A 26,637-nucleotide genomic window follows, 5' to 3' on the forward strand; every position below is an offset into this window, starting at 1 on the left:
GACTTCCAACTTCAAGTAATGTGGCAATAGCTGTGCTATTAAGAGTGAACAGTCACACACATAGTATTCTAGAGGGACATGATCAGAGATTTGTCCCTTTGGGGCCAAGATGAGAATTATATAGGGAAAAAAATAAAAAATGAAAAAATATATAAATTTATGTAAATTGTTTATTTAAACTATTTCAAGTGCCCTACTGTTGGGCATTTAAATTATTTTCTAGTTTTGTCAATCTGTGTTTAATTGAGTCTAGGACACACCTTTTATTTACATCTTAACATCTCTGAAAATAGCATATGTTTATCGTTTAATAAATCACATTTTCTCTTTCTTCCTTAGTTGGATATAAAATAATAGAGAATCTTATCATTGATGGCATCTTACATTTGGAAAAAATATGGTATAAATAATGCTACAATAAACATCTTTAGTTATTATTATATCCATTCTTGATTATTTTGGGGGGAAAATGCCTAGGAATGGGATTACCTGACTAAAGGGTATTCACATTTTGAGGATTTTCATGTATTTTATCAATTTATTCTTCATAAAATGGAACTCAGTCATTCTCTTGCCAGCAAGATGTCATTCATTTCTTCCAATCACTTCCAGCCTATTGAACTAAAAAAAAAAAATATGTCAATGTTGTTTTAATTTGCATTTATTTGACTACTGGTAAAGTAGAACTTTTTCACATGTTCATTGGTTGTTTATATTTCTTCTTCTATGAATTACTTGTTCATATCCTTTGCCAACTTTCGAGTGCAAAGTGCCCTCTTTGCCTGTGAATTTGCTAGAACATTTGGGAAATATTTGTCAAATATTAAGAAGTCTGCTGCAAATATTTTTGCTGGTTGAAGTGTGCCATTTTATTATGTGTATGATATTTTGTACAAATAAATTTTACCTTTATTTGGTGGTTGTGTTTGGAATGGCCTCCTCTACCTCAATATTATATAACTAGCCTCACAATTTCTCTTAATTTTTTGTTTTCATTTTTTACTTTTAAATTTTTAATATCTATCTTGAGCTTCTTTCACAGTGAACTAGGAGGCTGAGGTCATTTCCCCGCCAAACAGTTAGCATTTGTCCTAACCCTGAGTAGGGTGGGCAGGGCAACAGTGAAGAACTTGCCCAGAGCTACTGGAAAGAGAAATAGGAGCCCAGGAGTCTTGATATGGAGGTGGGGAGTGGGGAGTGGAGGCAGGGGGTGGAGGTGGAGAATCTATGGCTTGGTATCTGTTTTGTCACCTACACCAAACACATCAGTCCTCATAGGTTCAGAGATAGACATGATAAATAAGCAAGGGATGAAGAAGAGGGCGCCTAGAAACCCTGCTGGAGGCCTCTCTGTTTTTTCATCGGACCACATCTTCTTGGCTTCTCACTTCTGCAGCTGCCGCTAAATGCAGTGCCCCACAAAAGTTCAGAGGCCTGCGTGGCTTCCGTATGCTGACGTCCTAGTATATTAAGGCACAAAGCCATGCCAGTACAGGGTTACAGAAATTGTGAGATTTCCAAATGATTGTATTTAACAATTAAAGTTGTACAATGGACATGTCCTCTCAATCCTGCCAGTGTCTATGACTATATGTATGACCTCATTTGGAGAGAATATTGGAAGCCTAAATTCAAGGCTTCTCAAGCATGTGGGTGGCCCAGGCCAATGGGATCCTCCTGTTTCATACCACCACCCCTCGATGGGAACTGAATTGGTCAGCGTGACCTATCATTTCATCAGCCACATGCCCAGAAGCTTCAAGGCAGGGCTCTCCTCTGTGATCTTGGTTGTCTCCTGTCTCAGCTTTTCCTCTTCTACTCTTTGTTTGTGATTATCAGATTCAGTAAACCTTGCTGCTTTATGAGTCATCTTCCTTCTGCCTAATACTCAATTTCCCTTCTCTGAAACTAGATTTAAGGAAGGAGTGGGAACAGAAGTTAAGAAGGGACCTGGAAGCCCATTGAGTCCCTTGGGGTTTTCCACTCCTTCACTGATGTTGTTGCTATTCACTGCCACTGAATTATAGCCACTTGTGTTGATTTTCTTCTCCAGCTGATTTCAGTGCTGAAAGAAATGAGTTATCTTGAACCCAGGCAGATGAAGCACATTCCTGAGACAGCAGCAGCTATGTTCTCCTCCAGGGAATTCTATCGGCAGCTTGTGGCTAATTTGGAGTTGATGGCAAATTGGTACAACAAGGTTATGAAAACTCTGCTAGAGGTGGAATTTCCGTTAGTGGAGGAAGAGCTGCACAATATTGATCTCTGCCTGAGAGCCGCAGAGGAGACTCTGAACTGGAAGACAGAAGGTAACAGGCACCACCTGGAGTCAGGGAAAAAGATTGGGAGTCGAGATTCTAATAACGTTGGTAGAACCTCAAATGATTTCCTGGTAATCTGATTTGGAATTGAAGCACAAGTCTATCCTCTCCTCAGATATGTGTCTAAAGTAGAGAAGGCAAGGAGGGTTGGTATTCCTTTTCTCCCTTCTCTTTGGATATGATCGGTATGTTTAGAAAACTTTGCTGCCAGGCACTTGTTAAGGCTGAGAGGTTGCATGAGCTCTCCCACAGTCTCCAGCATATATCGGACACTCCAGGAATGAGGATTTTTACTATATTATCCCTGTTACTTAATTTTCTTAAGTAGATGGTAAACATCTTAGTGAGGGAACTATGCATTTACTTCTCTTGCATCCTCTAATTCAATTCAACACACTTTCATTGTTTGATTAACTTGTGCAGGGTACCATATGAGGAACTGTGGGGAGAATATAAGATATGAGGTTTGTGTGTCTTGGCCCCTACCCTCAAAGAGCTCACATTAAGTAGGGACAACAGACATATGTTCAGCCTAAATTGTACAATACGATGGCTATGATAAAAAGCCATCACAGAGTTAAAAATAAAGTGTGATGGATTGCCAGGAAGGGAGATTAATTTGCATTAGGATTCTCAAAAGAGTTAAAGTTTGAAAAGATCACTGTCAACTTATGGAAGTCTTGGAATGCCATACTAAACAGGTTAAAACTTTATTCCATATACAAGAGGGAATGACATTTTCAACATTTAACACAGCAAAAGTGCTTGAAAAAACAAGATTTGTTAACCCAAATAAAGTCATAGAGTTGTACTGGTATGCCTCAACAACTGTACCAATTTTCATGTTCTTGCTAAGTAAGCATCACCTCTTTGTTTCTTTTTCTCCGTAATCAGGGTTAGGGTAAGAGTGGGAACTGGGAAGAAGAAGGCTCTGATGATAACAAAGTAACCTATGCAGAAAAGTCTTATAAAACCCATGAGTGTTGAATGCCTCCTTCATAGCAACTAGAGCTTTAGCTATGCCGCTGTAAGCTATTTTAATTAGTTGTTTCTTTTGGGGAGCAGGCATTTGGGATTATGTCATTCAAATCACCAATAGTATTCATGATCTTGAACAAAGAATTCAAAAAACTAAAGACAATGTGGAAGAGATCCAAAGCATCATGAAAACATGGGTGTCTCCAATATTTAAGAGAAAAGATGGGAAAAAGGAATGCCTTCTTTCTATGGATGATCAGCATGATCGAGTGGAAAAGTATTACAACCTCATCAAAGAATCTGGCCTTAAGATTCATGCCCTTGTTCAGGTAATAACTAACCTCTCAGACACACATGCCATGAGTGTGGGGAAAGCATCAGGAGGTGTGTTTAGGTGCAAGAAGTGATTTGGAAATTAGAACAATCAATAAATGCTGTATCTTCTGCAGTCAGGGATAGAGGTTTATACCGATAGCAAAAGAACTAAAGCTAATAGATGCAGGAGTTGCAAAGTCACATTCGGGTCTCAATGTGTCAAAATTAATACTGGCTTAATGGTGACACCACTTAGTCATCACATGACTTAAGTCCCACATCAAACCTCAAGGGGATAGAAGGGGATATCAAAGGACAGAATGCTAAATTATCTATTGCATTAACCACCCCAGATTTCCCATACAACTTCGTGTGGGCCTCCAGCATCCTCTTCATAACCTAGCTCTACAGAGCCTGAAGAGATGAGAGATTACCATGGTATCCCCAACCACATTTGTTAAAGAGAAGAACAAATGCAGAGTGCTGCACTTCATGCTGTAAGGCTCTGCCCTGCATTGTGATGAGGGCAACCTCATGTTCATCATCAAAGACGGAACAATAGAAAAGAGCTGTAAATGGCCACTAGCTCCAAACCTATGAAAGTAGCCATAGGGCAGTTATGACAGGTAGAGCTCATGCACAAAGTCAATAATGGATCACAACTGTTATCTCTGGGTTATCTATTGTTTGAAGCACAATAAAATGTTGTACTTTTGACTTTGTTAATTTTCTTTATCTGTTTTCTAGTTCATTAATTTCTGTTCTGACTTGATTATTTCTTTGTAGCTAATTTGGGGTTAATTTGCTCATCTTTTTTTTCTATCTCATGAAGATAGAAACTTAGGGTATTGATTTTAAGCCTTTCTTCCTTTCTAATACAAGCATTTATACAAATTTTCCTTTTAGCAGTGCTTTAGTTGTATTCCACAAATTTTATCTGCCTCATTTTCATTATCATTCAGTTTTAAATTTTTCTCTTATGATTTCTTCTTTAACTCAATCCTTGTTTAGAAAGTGTATTTAATTTACACATATTTGGGGTTTCTCTGCATACCTTAATGAAATTGATATCTAATTTAATTCCATGTGGTCAGACAAAATACTGTGTAAGAGTTCAATCATTTGGGATTCACTGAGGCTTATTCTATGACCCTGAATATTATCCATCTTATTGAATGTTTCTTGTACACTTGACAATATGTTTATTCTTCCATTGTTGGGTATAGTGTCCTGTAAATATCAATGAGTTCAACGTGTTAATAGTATTGCTGAGATCTTCTATATGCTTTCTGAGTTTTTGTCTATTTGTTCTATCAATTACTGAAGTTAGAGTGTTAAAATCTCCACCTATGATTTTGCATTTGTCCATTTACTCTTTTAGTTCTGTCATATTTTTCATCAAGGATTTGAAGTTCTGCTAGTAGGTACCAACATATGTATAATTATTATAACTTCCTGATGAATTGACCATTTTATCATTATGAAATTCTTTTTTATATCTAATAATACTCCCTTGCCTTGAAGGCTATTTTTTTCTGATAGTACTACTATAGCCTTTCCTTCCAGATTCACTCTTCCTACTTTTTGCATTGTCCATCTTTTTCCATCATTTTACATTCAACCTATTTGTTTCTTTGGATCCAAATTTCTTCTCTTACAGACAGCATATAGTAGAAACTTACTTTTCTAAGTCTAAAAACTCTGCCTGTTAGTTGGAGTGTTTAGACTATAACATTTAATGTAATTATTGGTATGGTTGGATTTAGCTCTACCATTTTGCTATTTGTTTTCTATTTGCTTCATCTCTTTTTTGTTCCACCTCTCTTCCTCTCCCACCTTCTTGTTATTTATTATATGTTTTTAGCATTTTATTTTAATTTTTAATGAGTATTTCAGCTTACCTTGTTGCATTACATTTGCAGTGTTGTTCTAGGTTTCAGTATGTCTCTTGAACTAACCATAATCTTCTTAGAGTTTTCCCATGAAATCTAGTAACAGTATGGTTCAATTCAACCCTCCCTGCCCCATATTTTCTACTATTGGAGTGTGTTTGTGTGTATAAAATAATGCCCACAATAGGGTGTTATAATTTTTTGCTTTAAAAATTCAAGAAAAAGATTTTTATGGTGCTTTATATCTACCCACATCCTCACCATTTCCAGACTTGTTTTTCCTCTCTGTAGAACTGAGTTACCATCTGTGGTCATTTCTCTTCAGCCTGAAGAATTCCTTTTAGTATTTCTTCAGTTCAGGTCTACTAATGACAGAGTCTCTCAGTTTTTGTTTATCTGAAAATGTCCTTATTTTACCTTTGTTTTTGAAGAGTAGTTTCATTGGATATAGAATTCTGTGTAGACAGTTTTATTTTTCTTTCAGAAGTCATTTTGTTGTCTTCTACCCTCCAATGTTTCTGATGAGAAGCCACCCGTAATTTCTTTCTTTGTTCCTCTATATGTAATGTATTGTTTCTCTCAGGCACTTTTAATAGATTCTTTTTTAATCTTTGTATTTTTTTCCTTTTGATTATAATATCCCTAAATAGGTTTCCTTTATATTCATCTTTCTTAGAATTTGTGAACATCTTGATTCTGTTTTTTAACCAAATTTTGGGAGTTTTTAATCAAATTGTGACCTTCTTGTCTGCTAATGCCAACATCTATTTTATTTCCTGAGTCTGTTTTTTTTTTTCAACGTGACAAAGTTGTATTTTTCTCTCATATAAAATAAGTCTAAGGAATAGGCATTCCAAGATTGGTATGGCAGCTATTTTCTGAGTCTGTTCTTAGTGATTATTTTCTCTCTTGGTTAAATGTCACATTCTCCTGCTTCTTTGCATGTCTAGTAATTTTTTTCATTATGTTCTAATCATGTTAGATGCCATTTTAGAATCTGAGTGTTATTTCACTTAAAGAGTTTGTTTCTGTTTTGGCAGACAATTAACTTACTGGTAGTTCAGCTTGATCCTGCTGAAGCTCAATCTTAAGCTTTGTTAGGGAGGGTCTAAAGAGCTCTTACTCCAGAACAGAGCAGCTCTCATCCTAAAGCATGGCATTTCTGGGGTCTTCTGAAGGCCTGGGTTAACTGCAAAGTCTTTTCATATTTCTGATAGAACACTCGCATCTTCCAGCACTATATGACGACACAATCTCCATTCAGCTTTGAGCCCCCAGTAACTGTTCCCTGCCAGGCTTTGCAGAGGCTTGCCCTAAATATATACAGCTTAATACTCAGTCAAAGACTCAAGAGGACTCAGCAACCTCAGCAGCTTCAAACCCCACTTTCTGTCTTTTCTGCTCAGCAGGAAGCATGCTCTAACGGAGGTCCATTTTCCTGTACCATGGCTTGGAAAGTGCCTCTAGGTAGGAAGACAGTAGGTTGTGAAGCTCGCCTTGAGTATTTCCATTCTCTCAGGGATCATGTGCCTGTACTGTCTGTCATCCAGTTGCCCCAAACAATTGTTTCTTGCATTGTATCCAGTTCTATAGTTGTTTGTAGGAGAAGGGCAAGTCCAATCTCATTCCTCTGTCTTGGCTAGGATCAGAAACTCGAGCTATTTCTTCTTAGTTTACAGAAAATTCCAACATGTTTGCTCCTTCGATTGTAGTAGATTTGAGGTAGAAAGGTGAAAAGTACATATGGCTGTATTGATAGGATGACAATAGGGAAGAGATAGAACAGCTATACAAAGCAGTCATAAAAACTAAAAGTTTTTAAATATAGAAACAAACAGATATACACTTCTTAATAAAACCTGAGGGCAACACGGTATTGTCACTGTGTCATGATTTGCATGATTAAGGACTTTCATTAAATCTTAAACCTACTTAGGAAGGAAAAGTGTAGGTAACACATTTTAGAAATTTTAGAGTTTTCTCACTTCAAGGTGGGATCATGAAATTTTTTAAATCCAGGGGAATTTACAACACAGCAGTGTTTCCTGAAGGGGTGTGAGTTACCTAGAAAATTTACTTCTGCCAAGTAGTTACTGCTTTCTTTGAAGATGTAAGATAATGGAAAGTTGCTGTAATAAGGCTTAATAATGAAAATGATGAAGAGTAAATGGGATGTCTATACTTGCCATACCACCAGGCCAGGGACTGCAGCATGTAAAAGGGAAGGGGAGGGAAAGAGCACATGTGGATTTGTTTGTGTTTACATTTTCTAAGTCACTCAGTATGATAAAGGTTTTCAGTTAATGGTAAATGCCAACAGCAAAACACTCCAGCTCATTTCTAAGGATCATCCAGGAAATGCTTTACTTGTTTGAATCCCAAATTTCTTGTAAGCCTTAAAGTATAATGCCCTCTACCCTTAGCATGCCTTCCTCTACCTACCTTAATTTCTGCCCTGATGTAGCTTTCTCCATAGTACATCAGTCAGCATTTATGAAGCACATACTGCATCCATCAGCATCCCTCCTGAGACGGTGGCCTGACCCCATCCTCTTTTCTCAGGGACAGGATGAGACACCACATTCCCTTCATGGATTAACTTTGTGTTCCTTTCAAGCAGTGGTTACACCCATTAGACAGAATGGGTTTGGTACCAGTGTAATAGCAAATTCTTCATTAGAATGCTTTTTTCTCCATGTGTTGTTTTCATTCCCATTAGTGATGATTAGACAGTCCTTCCATATTATTAAACATAGTTTACATCTATTCTTCTTTATTTTGTAGGAAAACCTGGGTCTTTTTTCAGCAGACCCAACCTCCAATATCTGGAAGACTTATGTTAGCTACATTGATGACATGTTGCTGGATGGATTTTTTCTTGCCATTGAGTGCTCCCTCAAGTACCTTCTGGAAAATACTGGTATTTACTAGCTTATGGATGTGGGTTATTACTGGAAAGATCACAGTAATAGCATCTGTTGAGTTACGGTGAAGTGCAATTTAGTGCTCTGTGACTTTTCCCAAATTGTTGTGGACATTTTGTGAATTATATACAGTAAACTAGCAAAGGTACTGTTTCTAAATTGTCCAAAGAGAAAAGACTTCTCTCTCTTCAAAAATCAGACGATAGAGCAGGTTCTAAGATAGTGGAGCCCAAGGAAAAAGCAAAAATATAAAGGCTAATTCAGTGTAAATCAAGCTTCAGTGAAGAGGAGTGACTAACTTGGAGCAGCAGGAAACACAGTCAGTAATGACGGCTTCATCTGGACTTGACTCATGGCCATGGGAGGGGGACATTCTGTGCCTTCAAGCTTAAAGGACTCTATCTCTGTAGCCTGTTGAGAGCACAGGGAGGTTGTAGTAGCTGGGTTAAGTGGAAGAAACAGATGTTTTTCTGTGTGAAAGAGTCAACCAAGAAGCTAGGGATGAAGTAGCTTTCAGAAGGAAAAGGAATGTTAAGAAGGTAATGGGCAATCTTTGAAGCTGTTAAAAGATAACTAAGGGCTTTGAGTTTATGGCAGATACACTGGAGTGCACAGAGTCAAAGATATTATAGTAAAGTCTCACCTCGTCTAGTAAGTGATGGGATAGAAAGGACAGAAGAGTTCAGGAATAAAGTTGAATTAAGCCTTTCGCATTCTGGTAGATTCTGAGCAGCTTGGCAAGGGTCATATAGAAGAATTAGTCAAAATAGAAAGCCAGAGGTGAATATTTTGAAGCCAGAAGATAAAATGAGATGAGATGAGAGTTTAAGATGTAGAGTCCAACCCAAAGAAATAAATTTTATGCAGAGTTGAAATAGGTAGGCCATGATCAGTGTCCAGATGTCCAGCCCATACGAGAGAGCACATGCAGACACCTAGACTGAGAATACAGAAAGGAGCAAGGCCCAGAGTTGGGTGTAGCTCATGTGTGCAACTCCGCCGTGGTCTTGGTAGGTAGAGTGACTGAGGTCAGAGGCATGGTCTTTGCTTGTAGGGTGCAGGGATGCTCCAAATCAAGGAGATCCAACAACAAGAAACAAGGGTTCCAGCAGAGTCAGCAGGGTGGGAGATCATCTTCTGGACCCTGGGGGCATGTAACCAGTGGGCATGGAACACAGGCACTGAGACTGGAGAACTGGTTCCTAGGGACCAATGCTAATAGTGCTCACCTTAGTGAACTAGACAAAGCTCCTTTGATGCTGGAAGTTTGGGGGTCCTTCTCACTCAGCCCTCCTCTGGACAATCCAGGAAGATGCCCCACCCACACTGGAGCACAGGCAGTGCACAAGAGATGGCCCCTCAATGTAGTGACTCACCCTTGACCAATGGCTCTCCAGCTCTCCTGATCTGGGTTGTCTGATGTGTCACTTGTCTTCCTCTTATAAGAAATAGAGAGTGGGTACAAGAGGATGGAGAGAGGGGATGGTAGTGTTTCTTCAAGATTGTCAAAGTTATCTTCCCTCCATGGAAGTGGGGGGGAAGGGGAATGCATTTTCTTCCCAATACAGAATGGGCAGGAACTGGATTTAGCAGCTGCCTGAGCTGAGGAGCTATAGATGCAATTTAAAAGGTACTGGTTATTAAGGGGAGGGGGAGCCTCAAGAGAGTAGCCTGTAAGAAGAAAATCGCTGTGACCCTTTGCCATAGCCCAGCTGGACAACTCTATTTCCCTGGCCCACTTTACCATTTTCACCTTCTCTAGTTTGTTCCAACCAATACCATTCCCATGGCTTGGGCTGGCCTCGCAGTCACCTCTCAGAATCTAAATGCTGCCTAGGTTAAATGCCACCCACTCCATCCAGAAACGCTCTTCCCTTTCTCGACTCCTAAAGTGATTTACTTGTACCAAGGTTGTGGAACCACCAAAACCATCTGGCTTGTATGGCATTGCTTCTAACATAGGGGTTAGGTTCTCATATCAACACATAGGGCAAAAATCTCATATAGTCAAAATATTCTTGGAAGTCTTTTAAATCCCTTAAACTATATGCAACCTGATCTATTAAATTATAAATGTCTAACACATATAGGAATATAGAATATATCATGAGTACATATGCAAAGCAAAATTTGACAGGTGTTTTTCTTTAAACTATTGTACAATAGTATGATAGTTACTATGATATTGGTAAACTTCCATCCCCTTAAGTTAAATATGCATTTGTTGGGAGGATCCTGAGTCCCATAATGCAGATTTATCACCCCTACAGTTTTGAAGGCAAGACCCTTGTCTTACATATCTTTAAGGATCCCACAGTTTTTTAGTAAAGGAGAATGGCTAAGCTATGGTAACGAAAACTCCATCAGTAATGTGGCTTAAAGGACAAAGAAGTCCATCTCCAAAGTACTAGTCCAAAATGAGTGCTCCAGGTTAGTGGCAAGGTTATTCCATCCTGTGGTTCCACCACTCTCTAGGGCCTGGTCTTCATGTCTGTGGTTGAGCTGGGTCACTGCCACATTCCCTGTGAGCGGAAAAGAGAGAATGTAGAGAAGACTTACCTCCTGTCTCGAGGGCCTCAGCCCAGAAGTGGCACCTGTCACTTCCTCCCATTTTCCACTGGTGAGGGAATCATGTTGCTGCACCTAACTGCAAGCTGGGAAATGCCACACACCCAGCTGTAACTCTGTTTCTAGGGAAGAAGAAGATAACAAATTTCACTGAGTGGTCTCCGCCACCCATGGTACCCAGCACATAACAGTCTCCGAAATATTTCTAAAATATATGAAAATAAGTGGCTATTGATATAAGTTTAAGTATTTATCTTGTACTTGGAACATCTTGCTCCGTGTTATATTTTGATTTAAATCTAGTAAGGCAAGTTAGTCTAGCAGATAATCAGGGACTTGTTAATTATTTATATTATTTTTAAAATTTTTATCACTACAGGACTACAGAATTAAAATAAGTTCTGTTTTTATGGAAAAGGAGCAAAATGGGCAGGATCGTAACTTCTCTTTGTTTTTCATGCCTACACAACCCTGGACAAATATACCCCTGTGACCCTAGTGGCTGCTGATGAAATTGCCTGGTTTGTGCCTGAGAAGAAATCGGCTGCTTCCAAGAAATTGGCTTTGTGAAATCAACCTCTTCTCAACCCGAGCCTGCACTGCCCCACTGGAGGCGTTTGGGAATGTGGAGGGGGTCTGGCTTGGGTTCCTCAGTCACTGGGTTGTGCTCTCTGAAGACAAGAAGAGCAAATGTCCTTGCAATGCCCAGGACAGCCCCAGCACAGGAACGGGCCTATTCAAAATATCAGTGGTTCCCCTGTTGATCAACACTGCAAGACTGTCACCCTCACCTTTTCAGGGTGTTAGCAAATTTTCCACTTCCGTTTTCCTATACTCAAACAGTTAACCTAAAGAAAAGAAATGCTCTCAGTGCTTTTCAAACAGCTTTGCACTTTGCCTATTTGACTCATTCTTGGTTTTGTTTTGTTTGTTTTCTTTGTTTTTCAGAATGTAAGGCAGGACTCACCCCGATATTTGAAGTACAACTGAGCTTAGCAATCCCAGAATTAGTTTTCTATCCATCTCTGGAGTCTGGAGTGAAGGGTGGCTTCTATGACATTGTTGAGGGTCTTGTCACCAGCATTTTTAGAATTTCATCTTTGGTGCCAAAGCTTTCCCCACAAAGCGGCTCTCCCCACTATCAGGTACTGGATCTGCAAGCATTCCACCCTCCGGCCAAATGTGGAACTTCCTGTGAAGCACTGGTGTAACTTCCTGCTGTTGTCTTGCTCCCCAAGGTTGACATGGAGAGCATGGCGGATCTGGCAAGCATGCGGAGCGTGCTCATGGGGAGGGTCCAGAGCATGATGGCCCTGTGCTGCTGCTATCGGAACACCTTCAGCCACTATTCCTACCTCTACGTAGAGGACCGGAAGGAGATTCTCGGTCAGTTTCTGTTGTACGGGCATGTCCTCACACCTGAGGAGATTGAAGCCCACGCAGAAGACGGCATCCCAGAGAACCCTCCCTGCCTCCATCAGTTTAAAGTGCAGATTGACTCCTATGAAAAGCTGTACGAAGAGGTGTGCAGGCTGGAGCCCGTCAAGGTGTTTGACAACTGGATGAAGATTGACGTGCGACCCTTTAAAGCATCTCTGCTGAATATAATTAAGAAGTGGAGCCTCATGTTCAAACAGCATCTTGTTGACTATGTCACTAACAGGTAATATGGTTTTCTAGCTCTCCTGCAGCATCTCAAGCTGGCAGAAACACCGTGTTTTTAATCTTCTTCGTATTTTTCCCCACGGATTCATTGATTAAATTAAAAATTAAAACAGCTGCTTGGAGGTTGCAGGCTTTTGGACACCAGCAGTAACTTTAGTCCTGCTCTTTCCTTTGTGCACCAGACATGGCTTCATTCTGTTTTATTTTCCATTTGGTGCCCAGTGTGTGAAAGGCACTCAGTAAGTGGTAAATAATGTTTGATACAGTAATAGCAGATCCAACCTCCTTCACGCTCTAACTGTGAAATCTCTTTAAGCCTGAGAAGTTGAGGGGGTCTAATGGGCCTCTTAGATTTTATTTCTACCACTTACTCCTTGTCTCCAATTATCCAGCTGAGCAATGTGGAAGTCACTAAATCCCCACACTCTTGATGCCTATCTGTGCCACTCTAGCCATGCAGCGGACTGGATCTAAAATTCTGTCTTTTCCATCATGGACCTAGACCACCCAGCCCAGCACCAGGCTCTCTAAGCCAGAGCAGCAGCCTCTAGATAAATAATCAAGTTGGTTAACAGTCTACCTGTCACTTCACCTTAGCCTCATCTCCACGAGTTTGCAGATTCCCACCCCTCCCCACAGAGTCTTGTGGGGGAGCTCTGGTCCTTCCATTCAGCCATCAGCCTTTGGTATGTCAGCCGATGCTGCAAGGGAGCTGGCTTGACTCCTCTAAGTTTAGTCCTGGTCTTGCTTAACACTGTAGCTGCTGTGCTCAATGATCTAGAGAGGAAACAGCCAAGTCAAGGATGTGTCTAACTAAAAACAATTCCAAGAGACTTTGCAAGGGTGATGGTCCACCACTCTAGGAAACCCCAGGAAAGCATTGTGGAATGTTTCAAGTAGGGCTTCCCAGGTGTTCTTTAAGAAGAAGCAGCCAGTTTTCCACATTCAGAGAGGCAACGACGGGTGTTTAGGAGGTGACAGTGAGGACCCCACGTGGAGTACTGTTGGATGGGACAGCTGTTCTGTGGTCCTTCTCCACTAGTAGGTCTGTTGATGTAAGGACATGGGGGCATGTTTCAAAATGTAGATTTTATTATTGTTTAGGTACAACAAGGCCAACAAATCAGGAGATGACTGTCATTGAAAAGATAGTTTGCTAGACTCATAGATCCCAAGAGGAGTGGGGCACATCACACCATCAGGGCCACCTGGGAAGCACCAGGGTCAGTCAGGAGGCAGAGGGAGTGAGGGGGAAATGTGGGCCATGGACTTTATTATGGTTTCCATGAAATAGAATGGGTGAGACAGGGCAAGCAGGTTTAGGATTTCTGGTTTGAATAATTTCAACAGGCTCTGGGATAGAGGGCCTGTTCTTAATTATCTGGTCCCTGGCCCTGGGGTGATTGGGGTAGGTGGACAGTGGCCTGGAGTGTGAGAGCCAGATAGAGAAGGTGCTTGGGGATATAGACTCTGGATTGATTGGCTTGCGTATGAAAGGCACGCTCAGAGGAGAGTCATTTATTATGTCTAGGAATTGGCTAACCCTGGGAAGGTCAATCCCTCCAGGGTCAGAAAGGCCCCAGATGTCAGAGGATCAGAAACATATGGTTGTTACAGGGCATAGGGACAGCAGCTGCCATGCGTCTCTGTCAGGTCAGGCTTCACAGGATCTAACAGTTGGTTTAACATGATAGACACATGGTGGAGCAGTTAGGAGGCCTGAGTTCTTGTCCTTGAACCCCTGTTTCCTTGTCTCTGGAAGAAGGCAGTGTGACTGGATTCCTCTAAATTGCCTTCCAGTTTCATCAGTTGGTGATTCCATAAACTGACTACTTTGCTACACTTTAGGAAAATGTGTTATTGTGTTCTCAAAGATTAGATGAAATAGAAACAGTAAGAACAGTAAAAATCATTTATTGTTGAGTGTCTACTATGTGCCGGTTAATTCTGCAATTTCTGCCTTCCCTTAGTAGGTGTCAGGATTATTCCCACCTTGTCTTTTGTTTTTTTTAAAGATTGGCACCTGAGCTAACAACTGTTGCCAATCCTCTTTTTTTTTTTCCCCTGCTGTTTCTCCCCCAATCCCCCCAGTACATAGTTGTATATTCTTATTCGTGGGTCCTTCTAGTTGTGTCCACTTTGTCTTACATCTTATATACTACATTTGCTGTCAGAAGTCCAACTCTTTTTTATCTGTCTTATTCAGGTTGGGCTGCTGTGGTATTGTGATTTATAATAAGAAATATTTATTTGGTCTTCCTCTCTGATTCTGGCACAGCTCCTGAAATTCTTGGAATTTCCTAAGTGTTGAAAATGATCAAGGTATCTTTCATTATGTTACTGAAATAACTTTTGGGAAGCACCTGAGGACAGGGGCTGATGGCCAGGAGAACCAGCCTTGTGATTAGAGATTAGCACTTTCAGTCCCACCACCAACGCTGGGGAGGGGAGAGGAGCTGGAGGTGGAATCAATCACCAGTAACTAGTGACTTAATCAATCATGCCTATGTAACAAAGCCTCCATAAAAAAGGATGGAGTTTGGAGAGCTTCCAGGTTGGTGAACATGTGGAGATTGGGAGAGAGTGGTGTGTGCAGAGAGGGCTTGGAAGCTCCACACCCTTTCTCCATACCTTGCCCTATGCATCTCTTCCATCTGGCTGTTCCTGAGTTATGTCCTTTACCATAAACCAGTAATCTAGTGAGTAAATAGGTCCCCTGAGTTTTGTGAGCTGCTCTAGCAAATTAATTGAACCCAAGGAGGAGGTCAGTGGAACCTCCCATCTATAGCCAGTCGGTCAGAAGCACAGACGACAACCTGGACTTGCTATTGGTATCTGAAGGCACTGGGGCAGTTTTGTAGGACTGAGCCCTTAATCTGTGGAATCTGATGCTATCTCCGAGTAGATTGTGTCAGAATTGAGATGAATTGTAGGACACCCAGCTGGTTTTGGAGAATTGCTTGGTGGTGTGGGGAAACCCCAGCACCACGTGTACACATTGGGATTGGTATTAGAATCCTAGTAGCTGCCATAGCAAAATACCAATGAGTGGGGGGCCTAAACAACAGAAATTTATTTCTCACAATGCTGGAGGCTAGGATCAAGGTCAAGGTACCAGCCGTTTTGATTCCTGGTGAGAGCTCTTCTCCTGGCTTGCAGACAGGCGCCTTCTCATGGTACCCTCACGTGGTCTTTCCTCAGTGTGTGCGCACAAAGAGAAAGAGATGGCTCTCACTTCCTCTTCCTATAAGGACACTAATCCCTGATGCGGGCCCCACCCTCATGACCTCACCTACTCCTAGTTACCTCCTAAAGGTCTCACCCCCAAATACCATCATATGGCTTCAGCATATGAATTTGTGGGGGACACAAACCTTCAGTCCATAAACTCTCATCCCCCTTCAGCTCTTTCTGCCCTAATCTGACTCAGCCCCTACCCCTGCCCTCGCAAAGCCTTCCCCTAGAGCTCAGGATCTTCCATCAGCAAATACCCACTGTCCGCTTCATCTTCTCTCACTCTCATTTTGCTCTAACTGAAACCCAGCTGTCACCTGAGGACACTGCTTCTGCTGCAGTCCTCCCAAGCGGGGACTGATATTTCTCCTGTATCCCTCTTCCCACTAGGCCCGGAGGTAGATAAGATGTTCTTGCTCTACAGTGCTGCTCCCAGACCGTTTCATCTCTGTCCACCCTCAAAGTCCTCAGCTCCACTGGAGCAAATTCTGTCAAACGGTACCAACTGCCACTTGTCCTTACTGCAGTCACCTACCAAGCTCTTAGTCATTCTTCCCCATCACTGCAGCTCCTAACATCTGGCTCAATCTCTCTTTCCCACTCTTTTGCTGATAATCGTCCTCAGTGACCCAACATCCACATGGCATCTCCATTACACCTGCCTCTTATTTTGTTGACCTCTCTCTCCAATGCCCTTTCCTTCCGCCATACCTCTGCCACCCAGTTCCATGCCGTGCTCTCTGTGAGGCAGAGGGAAAAGTCTGGAAGTAATTGCTCTCCCTTTAAAGTCTCAGGTTTAAGCATTCCATTCTCGGACCACCACCTGGTATCTTTCTAGCTCACTTACTTGGCAAGACTGCTACAAAAAATTCTTCAGACCCATCAGGATTTCCAATCCATTGGCCGCAACACTTTCTCAGTCTCTCACCCTTGCTCCCCATTCCCATTCCCACCTTGTAAAACTCTGACTCTGTCTAAACTCAGTGCACTGCTCCTGCACCTGAGCAATTCATCCTTGATGAAGGAAAAACAAACCATGCTTCTGACCAATCTCATGTGAAATTTATGAACATAAAATTCAAGTAGGCCCTGCACATTTTCGTAGACGCTTCCCAACTCTTCCAGTCTCCTTTTTCCTCTCTCTACTGAACCTCAAATGTCCTCTCTGCCCTGTAACCTTGCCTCTCATTTTGCTGAAAAATTAGAAGCAGTCACAAGAGAATTAACTCACCTTTTCACCAACAAATCTACCAACCTACCTGCATCTGAAGCTGTACATTCAGCTCCCTCACCTGTTAGAACAGATAAGCTATCCCCGCTTCTTGAAGTCCAACTTCTTTCTTCTCATCTATTCAAGGACTTAGCTCCTTCAGTGTTCCCTATCAACAACATTATCAATTTTTTCCTTCATATATTCTCAGCAGCATGCAAATGTATTGTCCTATCTACCATCTTAAAAAAAAGAAAGGAGCATGGGCCCACAAGTCCTTCCAGCTACAGCATCAGTTTTGTGTGCTCTCCTTCACAGCAAAATTCCTCAAAAGATATATCTGTACTTGATTCCTTTACTTCCTTATCTTCCATTCTCTCTCAACAAAAAGTTTTGCTATAAAATGTAACATACATAAAATTTAGAGAAAAATATTAAAATACTTGCGTTTGCATTATCCAGCTAAGAAACAGAACATTAGCTATATTTTAAAATTCCCTTACACGCTCTTCCCTGATCAAATTCCCCTCCCTCTCTGCCAGATGTTAGTGTTACCCTAAATGTGACATAGTCCTTCCTATGTTTTTCTTTATGGCTTACTATGCATATACATGTATACATATACACACACACACATATATATGTGTGTGATATATATACACATATATCTATACATATATATAAGCATTTAAAAACTTTATGAAAATGAAACAATATTGTATACTATATATTTTTCCATGTCCTGTTTCTTTCAGTGTTGTGTTTGAGATCCATCCATGTTGAGAACATAGCAGTAGTTCATTCATTTTTACTACTGTAGAGGATTCCTTTGTCTGAATATACCCCAACTTATCTATCCATTCTATGGTCAGTGAACATGTGGGTTGTTTCAGAAGGTTTTGCTAATATCAACAATGTTGCTATGAGCGCTCTTATAGCTGGATCGTGGTGTACATGGGCAAGTACTCCTTTGGGCTATGTACATAAGAGTGGAATTGCTGGGTCAACGCATGTAATGTCATCTGTCTGCAAGGTAGAGCAGCCACATGTGAAAATATCTGTAGCCCCACATCCTCAACACCTCTTGATACTGACAATCTGTTTAATGCTGGCCGTTCTGGTGGGAGTTCAGTGGTGTCTCATGGCAGTAAACATTTTACGTTTCTCTGATTTGGAATAAAGTAGCTTATCCTTTTGTTTTTGGTGAGTCATTATGTTCCCTCTTCTGTGCCTATTCACAGCTCTTGCCCATTTTTTATTGGACTTTATGTTTTCCTTTTTGATATTTAGAAGTTGCTTATATATTCCGTATGTAATCCTTTGCTAGTTGTATACATTGCAAATATTGTCTCCGATTTTTGTGGCCTGTCTTTCCACTGCATTTATGGTATGTTTTGATGAACAGTTCTTCATTTTAATGGAGCCAAATGTGTCCATCTTTTCCCTTAAGTTGTTCTCTTTTGTCTTGTTAAATAAATCCTTCCTTGCCCTGAGATCCTAATGATGTTCTTTTATATCCTCTCCTAAAAGTTTTATAGTTTTATCTTTCATGTCAAGTAGCCTAATTTGCCCGTTGCCACATCAATATGATGCAGTCCTAATTACTGTGTGTTGTTAGTGCCATTGAGTCAATTCTGACTCCTAGCGACCCTGTGCACAGCAAGGCTGAAACCTACCCCATCTTTTTGCTCCATCCTCTCACCTTCCGGTGCTCTATCAGACAAGGTTCCACTGCCATTCATAGGGTTTTCACAGCCAGTTTTTTTGGAAGTTGGGTGGCCAGGTCCTTCTTCCTAGTCTGTCTTAGTCTGGAAGCTCCACTGAAACCTGTCCACCATGGGTGACCCTGCTGGTATTTGAAATACTGGTGGCATAGCTTTCAGCATCACAGCAACATGCAGCCACCACAGTGTGACAGCCGACAGACAGGTAGTGTGGTTCCTGACTAGGAAACGAACCCAGGCCACGACAGTACAAGTGCCAGACCTTAACCACTAGATCACCAGGCTGGCTCCTAGTTACTACAGCTCTGTTATAAATATTGATATCTGCGGCGGCAAGTGCCCACCTTGCTCATTTTCATTAAGAATGTCTCAACAATTTTGGGCCCTTACTCTTTTACATAAATTTTGAAAATCAGTTTGTAGAAGAAAAAATCTGTTGAAATTATATTATATTTACAGTGACTATAGATCAATTTGAGGAGAACTGTCATCTTATGGTATTGGGTATTCCTGTCCAAGAACATGTTCTGTCTCCATTTATCTGTCTTCTTCAGTGTCTTTCGATGAAATTTTGTAATCGTTATCTTTAAAATAATTTTCATGTCTTTGTTAAGATTTATTCCTTGGTATTTTGTTTTTTGATTTTTAGTATAAATGATATTTTAAAATTATATTTTCTGTGGAAATGGAATTGATTTTGTATCAAGCAACTCTGCTAAATTAACTTATTAATTCTAATAATTTATCTGTGTCCTTTTTTGGGTTTGCTGTGTACATAGTCACCATCTACAAATTTATAATGGTCTTATTTCTTCCTTCTCAGTCTTTATTTTTATGCGTTTTATCTCTATTTCTTGTCTTACCACACTAGCTAGGACTTCCAGGATAATGCTGAATAAAGTGGTAATGACAGGTATTTTTGTCTTGTCCCTGATCATAACGTTTCACTACTAAGTGTAATATTTGCTGTGAGTTTTTTGTGGATTTTCTCTATCTGACTAAAGAAATTCCCTTCTATTCCTAATTTGTTGAGAGAATTTAGCATAAATGGATATAAAATTTCATCAAGTACTTTTTTTAACTCCTTTAAGATAATTCTGTTTTTTCCCTCAAAATGTTAAAGTGGTGAACATATTATTTCATTTCTAATATTAAGCCAACTGAGTGTTACTGAGATAAACCCAACACAAAGTATTATCTTTTTAAAAATATCCATTGGTTGATTTTGTTTGCAAATATTTCGTTTAGCATTCATGTGTCTGTCTGTAACTGACATTGGCCTTTGATTTTCCTTTCTCATACTGTCTTTGTCTAATCTTGCTCTGTGGTTTTGCTAGTTTCATAAAATGAATGAGGAAGTAATCCTTCTTGTTTATTCTCTGGAAGAGGTGGTGTAAGATTGGAATTCTCTGATCCTTGAAAGTTTGATTTAAATCTCCTGCTGAGCCATCTGGGCTTCATATTTTCTTTGTTGCAGGATTTTTACCTCTAATTTCTCTAATGGTTATAGAGATATAAAGGTTTTCTATTCCTTAGTAATTCATATTTGTCTAGGAATGTATCCATTACCTGTAAATCTTTAAATTATTGTCATAAAATTTATAATATTCTCTTACCTGTTTAATCTCTGCAGAATCTATGGTTATGTCTTGCTTCTCATTTCTGTTCATTTTTATTTGTGCTTTCTGGCTATTTTACTTGATATATCTTGCCAGAGATCTTTCAAAGAACTATCTTATGAGATCATTGATTCTCTCCATTATAATTTGATTATATTAAAAATTTAGTCTTTTATGTTTATTTCCTTCTACTTTCTTTGGATTTGTTTTCCTTTCTTTGGCTAACTTAAGATGGGTATTCTGCTTACTCATTTTGAGCCCTCTGTCTTTTTAATGTAACATTTAAAGTTATAAATTCCTTTCTAAGTACAATTTTACCTACATCTCACAAGGCTTAGTATATAATATTTTCATTACAATTTAGTCCTAAATATTTTTAACATCCATTATGATGTATTTATACATTTTTTGTTCTTCAAACATAGGGTTCTTCTAGTTACATTCCTGTTATTAATTTCTAACAATTGCACTGTGGTCAGAGAATGTGCTAGAACTAATAACAAGCTTCTGAAAGTAGTTGATGTTTGCTTTTTACACTATAGTATGGTCAGTTTTTCTAAATGTTCTGTGCATATTTGAAAAGCACGTGTATCTGTAACTGTTGGGCGTCGTGTTCTGTGCATGCCTGTTTGAACGAATGTGTTTTATTCAAATCTACTGTATCCTCAGTGCCTTATCTTCTGCTTGTTTTATCAGTTACTCAGATAATCGTGTTAAAAATCTTCCACTTTGATGATAGATTGTCAGTTTCTTCTTGTAATTCTATCACTTTTTGTTTCATATATTTTAAAGTTATGTTATATGAGCATACAGAGTTTTCTTTTCATATCTTCCTGACAAATTGAAACTTTTAGCCACACATTAAAAATCTTCTCTATCGCTAGCTATATTATTTGTGTTAAAGTCTGTTTTGTCTTATATAAATATAACTAAACCAATTTTCTCTGTATGATATTTGCCTGGTGTCTCTCATTTTATCCTCGGGCTTTCGGTCTTTCTGTGCCTTTATATTAGGAGAGATTTTTATAATCAACACAAAACTGCATGTTTTATCTACCTTAATATTTGTCTTTTAACTGGAGGGTTTTCATTAACATTTATCCTGCTATATTTGGATTCATTTCTACCATTTTATTATGTACTTTCTATTTGTTCTTCTTTTTCTTTCTTTTTTTCCCCTCCTTTCTTGCCTGCTTTTGGGTTGAATTGTTTTTTTAAGTTTTATTTTTCCTTTTGCTTATTCCATTCTTTCTTTTCTGCTAATTTGGATGTTTGACTGTCTAGATCTACTCTTCTGATAGTTACCATAGCTATTTCCATAAGCATCCTCAAGAGGACTAAGTCTATGAGTACTGTTACTCTCCTCACAACCAATACCCTGACTTTTGGAATAGTTTGATCTCAATTTTCATCCATCGAATTATATTCTATGATTCCCAGTAATTTCAGTTGTTGTCTACTATTTATTTAAACTCCACAAATTATGCTTTATTTTTGGACAGAATGTTTATTTAAATTTACCTACACGTTTCCTGGTATCTTTGTTGACTGTGTCTTCCTGCAGTGCAGACCTGCCACCTGAGGTGCATCAATTACAAGGTCCTTTAATAAAGGTCTATTGGTGAACAACCCTCTCATTCATCCTTTGTCTGGACATGCACGTTTTTTGCCCTTGTACTTGAAGAAATCATTTTGTGGAAGAGAGAATTCTTGAATAGCAGATATTTTCTGTGAGTCTATTGAAAATATTATTCTACTGTGTCCTGCCTTCCATTTTTGCTGCTGAATAGCGTAGTTTTTGTAGAAATCTGTCTTTGCTCTGAAGCTAGCTTTAACATTTTTCTTTTCATTTTGGTAACCTGCAGTTTCATATTGAAGTACGTATGTGAGAGTTTCTTTGTATTAATTCCGTCTGGAATTTGTTGGGCTTTCTTGACCTTGCATATGGTGTCTTTCAACAATTCAAGAAAATTCTTAGCCAGGATCTCTCAAAGATTGCTTCTTGCCCATTCCCTCTGTTGCTTCCTTCCTGAGCTCTTGTTCTGTGAGATCCTTTCACTGTCCTCCACGTCTTTTAACGGTTTTCAGAGTTTTCAGTTTTGTCTTATTGCACTGCAGTTTGGATAACTTCCTCATGTCTGTCACACAGCAGTCTGACTCTTTCTTTCAGCTGTGTCTGAATCTCCTGTTTGACCCATTCATTGAACTTTAAATTTTAATTACAATTTCTATTTTTAGATTTTCTAGTTGGTTATTTTATAATTTTGCTTGATCATCTTTTTTTTCTGCTTTTTCTCCCCAAATCCCCCCAATACATAGCTGTATATTTTAGCTGTGGGTCCTTATAGTTGTGGCACGTGGGACGCCGCCTCAGCATGGCGTGATGATCGGTGCTGTGTCGGCGCCCAGGATCCAAACCAGTGAAACCCCAGGCCGCCGAAGTAGAGGGCGTGAACTTAACCACTCGGCCACGGGGCCAGCCCCTGCTTGCTCATCTTTATACTGTCTTGTTCTTTGCTCAAATTTTAAGGCTCCTCTTCTACTTATTCATTTTTTAAGCTTTAGAATATGTTCATTGGAGGATAATCTTCAGACAACTTTTGATTTCTCAACTTAAAAGTGGTTTGTTTCTTCATGCCATAGATTAAAGTTAACATAAAGGCCTACAGAAAACGTTTAACTTCATTCTCCTGGGATCACCCATCAACATAGTACAGTATGATCAGTTTCGCATTGCTAAAACACACATCAAAAGCTTTTTCTATGCTTCTCTTCACAAGGTAATGCCATCACAGGTCATAATTTTCACATTATCCACTTCAAAAAGTTTTGTCACTTCTCGGAATCCATCATTCAATATAAAGGTCCACATGCTCTCACAGACACAGGTGTACTTGGAGAGCCTCTGAAATCGCCTCCATTCCTGACTCAGAAACAATGTGAATTTATGCTTGAACCTAAAGGGCAAGTTGGGCCAGGGGCAGAGGCATTCAGCTATTGACAATGTAAGAGCTTATCGAGGCCTCTGAAAGGTGATGCCGAAAGAAAGGTATAAACTGATGTAACACGCTTAAAAGGATGACGTTGTTTTTCTTAGCCAGTCTTGAATTGATGTCCAAGAAGCTACAGGGAAGGCAATTTTCTCCTCCTATACGGGTCAGAAACAACAAAGCAAGGCACCTAAGCACAAACTCTTGTCCTTTAAATATATTGATTATTTCTATTTTATGTTCTGCATCTGAATTCCAATATCTGAAAGCTTCACAGGTTTAATTTTGCTGTTTCTGTTGGCTCCCACTCATGGTGACTTCTTTCCTTGTGTATTTTGTGACTTTGGATTGTAAAATCATGTTCCTGGATATTTAATCCTTTGAGGATTGGTCTCTAGCTGCATTCCTCCAGAAAGGATTTTCATTGGTTTCTGCCGGTCATCCAGGGACTCTTCCAACCCCAGACCACTTGTACTTCAACTTGCAGTAGTCCATCTAGTGCCAAGGTTAATACGGGCAGGTTTCCCTACTGTCCCTTGCTGTGTAGCATTTTTATTCCTTGGTCACTTTTATGGTGTTGCAACTTCACATGCAGCCTCCTACTGGCTTCCTCACTTCGTGTGGGCCCTAGGTTTAATCACCTGTTTCCCACATCTCATAAAGCGATCCAAATAGAAGCTCAGGGTCTCCAGCATTCAGTAGAAACTATCACGTGAAAGGAAGCTTTGAACCTTGCTTACCTCCCGGGGTTCTTGCTTTCACTGCATTTTCAGCCTCTGGAGATTCCTTAATTTTGTACCACCTTAGTGATACATTTTTAAATGATTCTGAAATATTTGCTTAAGCATTTCAGTTGTTTTAGCAGAAGGGTCATTCATATTATCATGTATCATACAGCTAGAAACAGAAGCCCACCATTCTCCAATGTATTCTCCAGTCAGGATTTGACTATACTGCTCCGCTGAAACCATTCTTGTCAAGATCAAGGATTTTCGTGGGGCCGAATCCAGCGGTGATTATCAGTCTTCATCCTACTTGTACCTCTCAGCACTATTCGGCACAGCTGATCCCTCTCTCCTTTCCAAAAAGGTTCTTCACGCGACTTACCAGATACCTCACTTTTCTTGACTTCCTTCTATCTCACTGGCTATGTCTTCTTGGTCTCCTTGGCTGGGCTCATCTCCTCTGACTTTTTCCCTTTTTCTCAAACAAATAGTTATATATTCTAGTTGCAGGTCCTTCTGGTTGTGCTATGTGGGACGCTGCCTCAGCATGGCCTGATGAGTGGTGCTAGGTCCGTGCCTAGGATCCGAACTGGCGAAACCCTGGGCTGCCAAACTTGAGTGTGCAAACTTAACCACTCGGCCATGGGGCAGCCCCCAGAATGAATTTCATTTAACTCACAATAAGCAGGGAGACAGAAATGATTTTTCCAGTCTTATAGGTGAGGAAACTGAGGCTCAGAGATGTTAAATGACTTGGTCATGGTTACATATCTAGTAAGTATGAAAATTAAACCCAAGTCTGTTTGACTTTAGAGGCCATTTTTTTTATTTTGTTTTTTAAAAATAATTTCAGACTTACAAAATAATTTATAATATATTCACTTTGAAAACTTTTTAGACTTACAAAAAAAGTTATAAAAATAGTACGAAGAGTTCTGTTTTACCTTCACTCAGTGTTCCCAAATGATAATGTCTTGTATAACCATAGTACAATTATCAACACAAGGAAGTTAATATTGATATAGACATATTAACTCACCTACAGATCTTATTCACTTTTCGTCAGTTGTCCCACTACTGTACCGTGTCTCCTGAGTCTCCTCCATCATGGAGCCTCAGTTTTTATCTTTCATGACTTTGACACTTCTGAAAAGGGCTATATTCTTGCCACTAGGACATAGTCTATGCCAAGTGCTAGGCACATGGAAAGTTTTCCAGAATAGTGGCTACTATTCTTGGGGATAAATAAATCTCCCTTTTGAGGACTGGAGGGAGGTTGCATCCTCATGTTCTGTTTGTTATACTCAGCTTGGAGGACCTTGAAGTATTTATAAAAAATAGTGAGAGTGGCTTGCTCAAGAAAGTGGAAAAAGGAGATTTCAAAGGACTGGTCGAAGTCATGGGACACCTCGTGGCTCTTAAGGAACGGCAGAGCAGCACCGATGAGATGTTTGAGCCCTTAAAGCAAACTATTGAGTTGCTGAAGACCTATGAACAAGAATTGCCAGAAACAGTGTTTAAGCAGCTCGAGGTCAGTGCAAAGGTTATGTTTTCTTAATAAAAGAAATAGTGGGAGAGTTTCACGATTTCAGAGCAGGGTGAGGTGGGTTGACGTAAATCAAAAACAGGGCTCGGTGAGGACCCAAAGTCCGTGTTTTGGAACTACGTGTGTAGTGTATGTATAATGTCTACCACATTTTGGAAGCTCAATCAATAGGAAACAGTGTTTTGCTGGAGATATGTGGGAGAAATGATATGGGTGAAGTGTTTGGGGTTTTTTCCCCTCTGAATTAGGGATGAGCCAACTTTTTGATTCAGAGTAAAAAAGCAGGTCTGAGGAACATGAAGATGCTCTAAGAGGAAATGTGGGGCATAAAGGAAAATAACCAAGCACTCTTGGAAAATATAGAAAAGGGCAAGGGTTACCACATGAGAGGCTGAGGCAGGAAGGTTAATGTTAAGTCAGAAGTAGGTGATAGTCGGGAAAGCAGGCAACCCGCGAGATGAGTCAAGGAAAGGGGAGTTGTAGAGTGTGGGTGAACGATACCACTGCATCACAGTGTGGCATGAAGGAGAGATGAAGATGTCTGGAATGTCCAGCTTCAGGGCTGTGGGCAAGGGAGAGCACAGTGGGTCTGACCACACTGACATCTCCTTTGCAGGAGCTGCCTGAGAAATGGAACAACATAAAAAAGACAGCCATTACTGTGAGGCAACAGGTGGCCCCACTGCAGGCAGATGAATTGACACTCCTCCGCCACCGGTGCACAGCCTTCGATGTCGAACAGCAGCAGTTCTGGGAGCAATTCCACAGAGAAGCTCCCTTCAGGTATGGACCCAAGTTGCCACAGTTGGCTCCTTTCCTCTAAGCATGGCGATCTTTGAGTTACTGATGATCTCTCTGTTGAGTTTGTGTGTTCTTTTAGCAGATGAAAACTAGTTAACAGTTTCCCTCTCATTTAGGTCTGTCAG

The 26,637-nt window shown here is 40.1% G+C and overlaps 1 protein-coding gene across 10 annotated transcripts in view; it reads left to right on the top strand.

The window, feature by feature from the left end:
• DNAH9 (dynein axonemal heavy chain 9) overlaps positions 1-26,637 on the top strand; it is a 313,704-nt gene that overhangs the window by 41,257 nt on the left and 245,810 nt on the right. For all 10 annotated transcript variants that reach the window (XR_011523200.1, XR_011523198.1, XR_011523197.1 and 7 more), the window contains exons 13-19: positions 2,054-2,309; positions 3,387-3,628; positions 8,291-8,426; positions 11,947-12,143; positions 12,237-12,661; positions 25,474-25,696; positions 26,328-26,494. Coding sequence is in view for 6 of the 10 variants with exons in the window: in XM_070561099.1 (XP_070417200.1) it covers positions 2,054-2,309; positions 3,387-3,628; positions 8,291-8,426; positions 11,947-12,143; positions 12,237-12,661; positions 25,474-25,696; positions 26,328-26,494 (1,646 nt within the window). In the remaining 4 variants the exon portion in view is untranslated. The remainder of the gene's footprint in view (positions 1-2,053; positions 2,310-3,386; positions 3,629-8,290; positions 8,427-11,946; positions 12,144-12,236; positions 12,662-25,473; positions 25,697-26,327; positions 26,495-26,637) is intronic.

The sequence above is a fragment of the Equus przewalskii genome, chromosome 10 (genome assembly GCF_037783145.1).
Source record: "Equus przewalskii isolate Varuska chromosome 10, EquPr2, whole genome shotgun sequence".
In the NCBI taxonomy this organism is placed as follows: domain Eukaryota; kingdom Metazoa; phylum Chordata; class Mammalia; order Perissodactyla; family Equidae; genus Equus; species Equus przewalskii.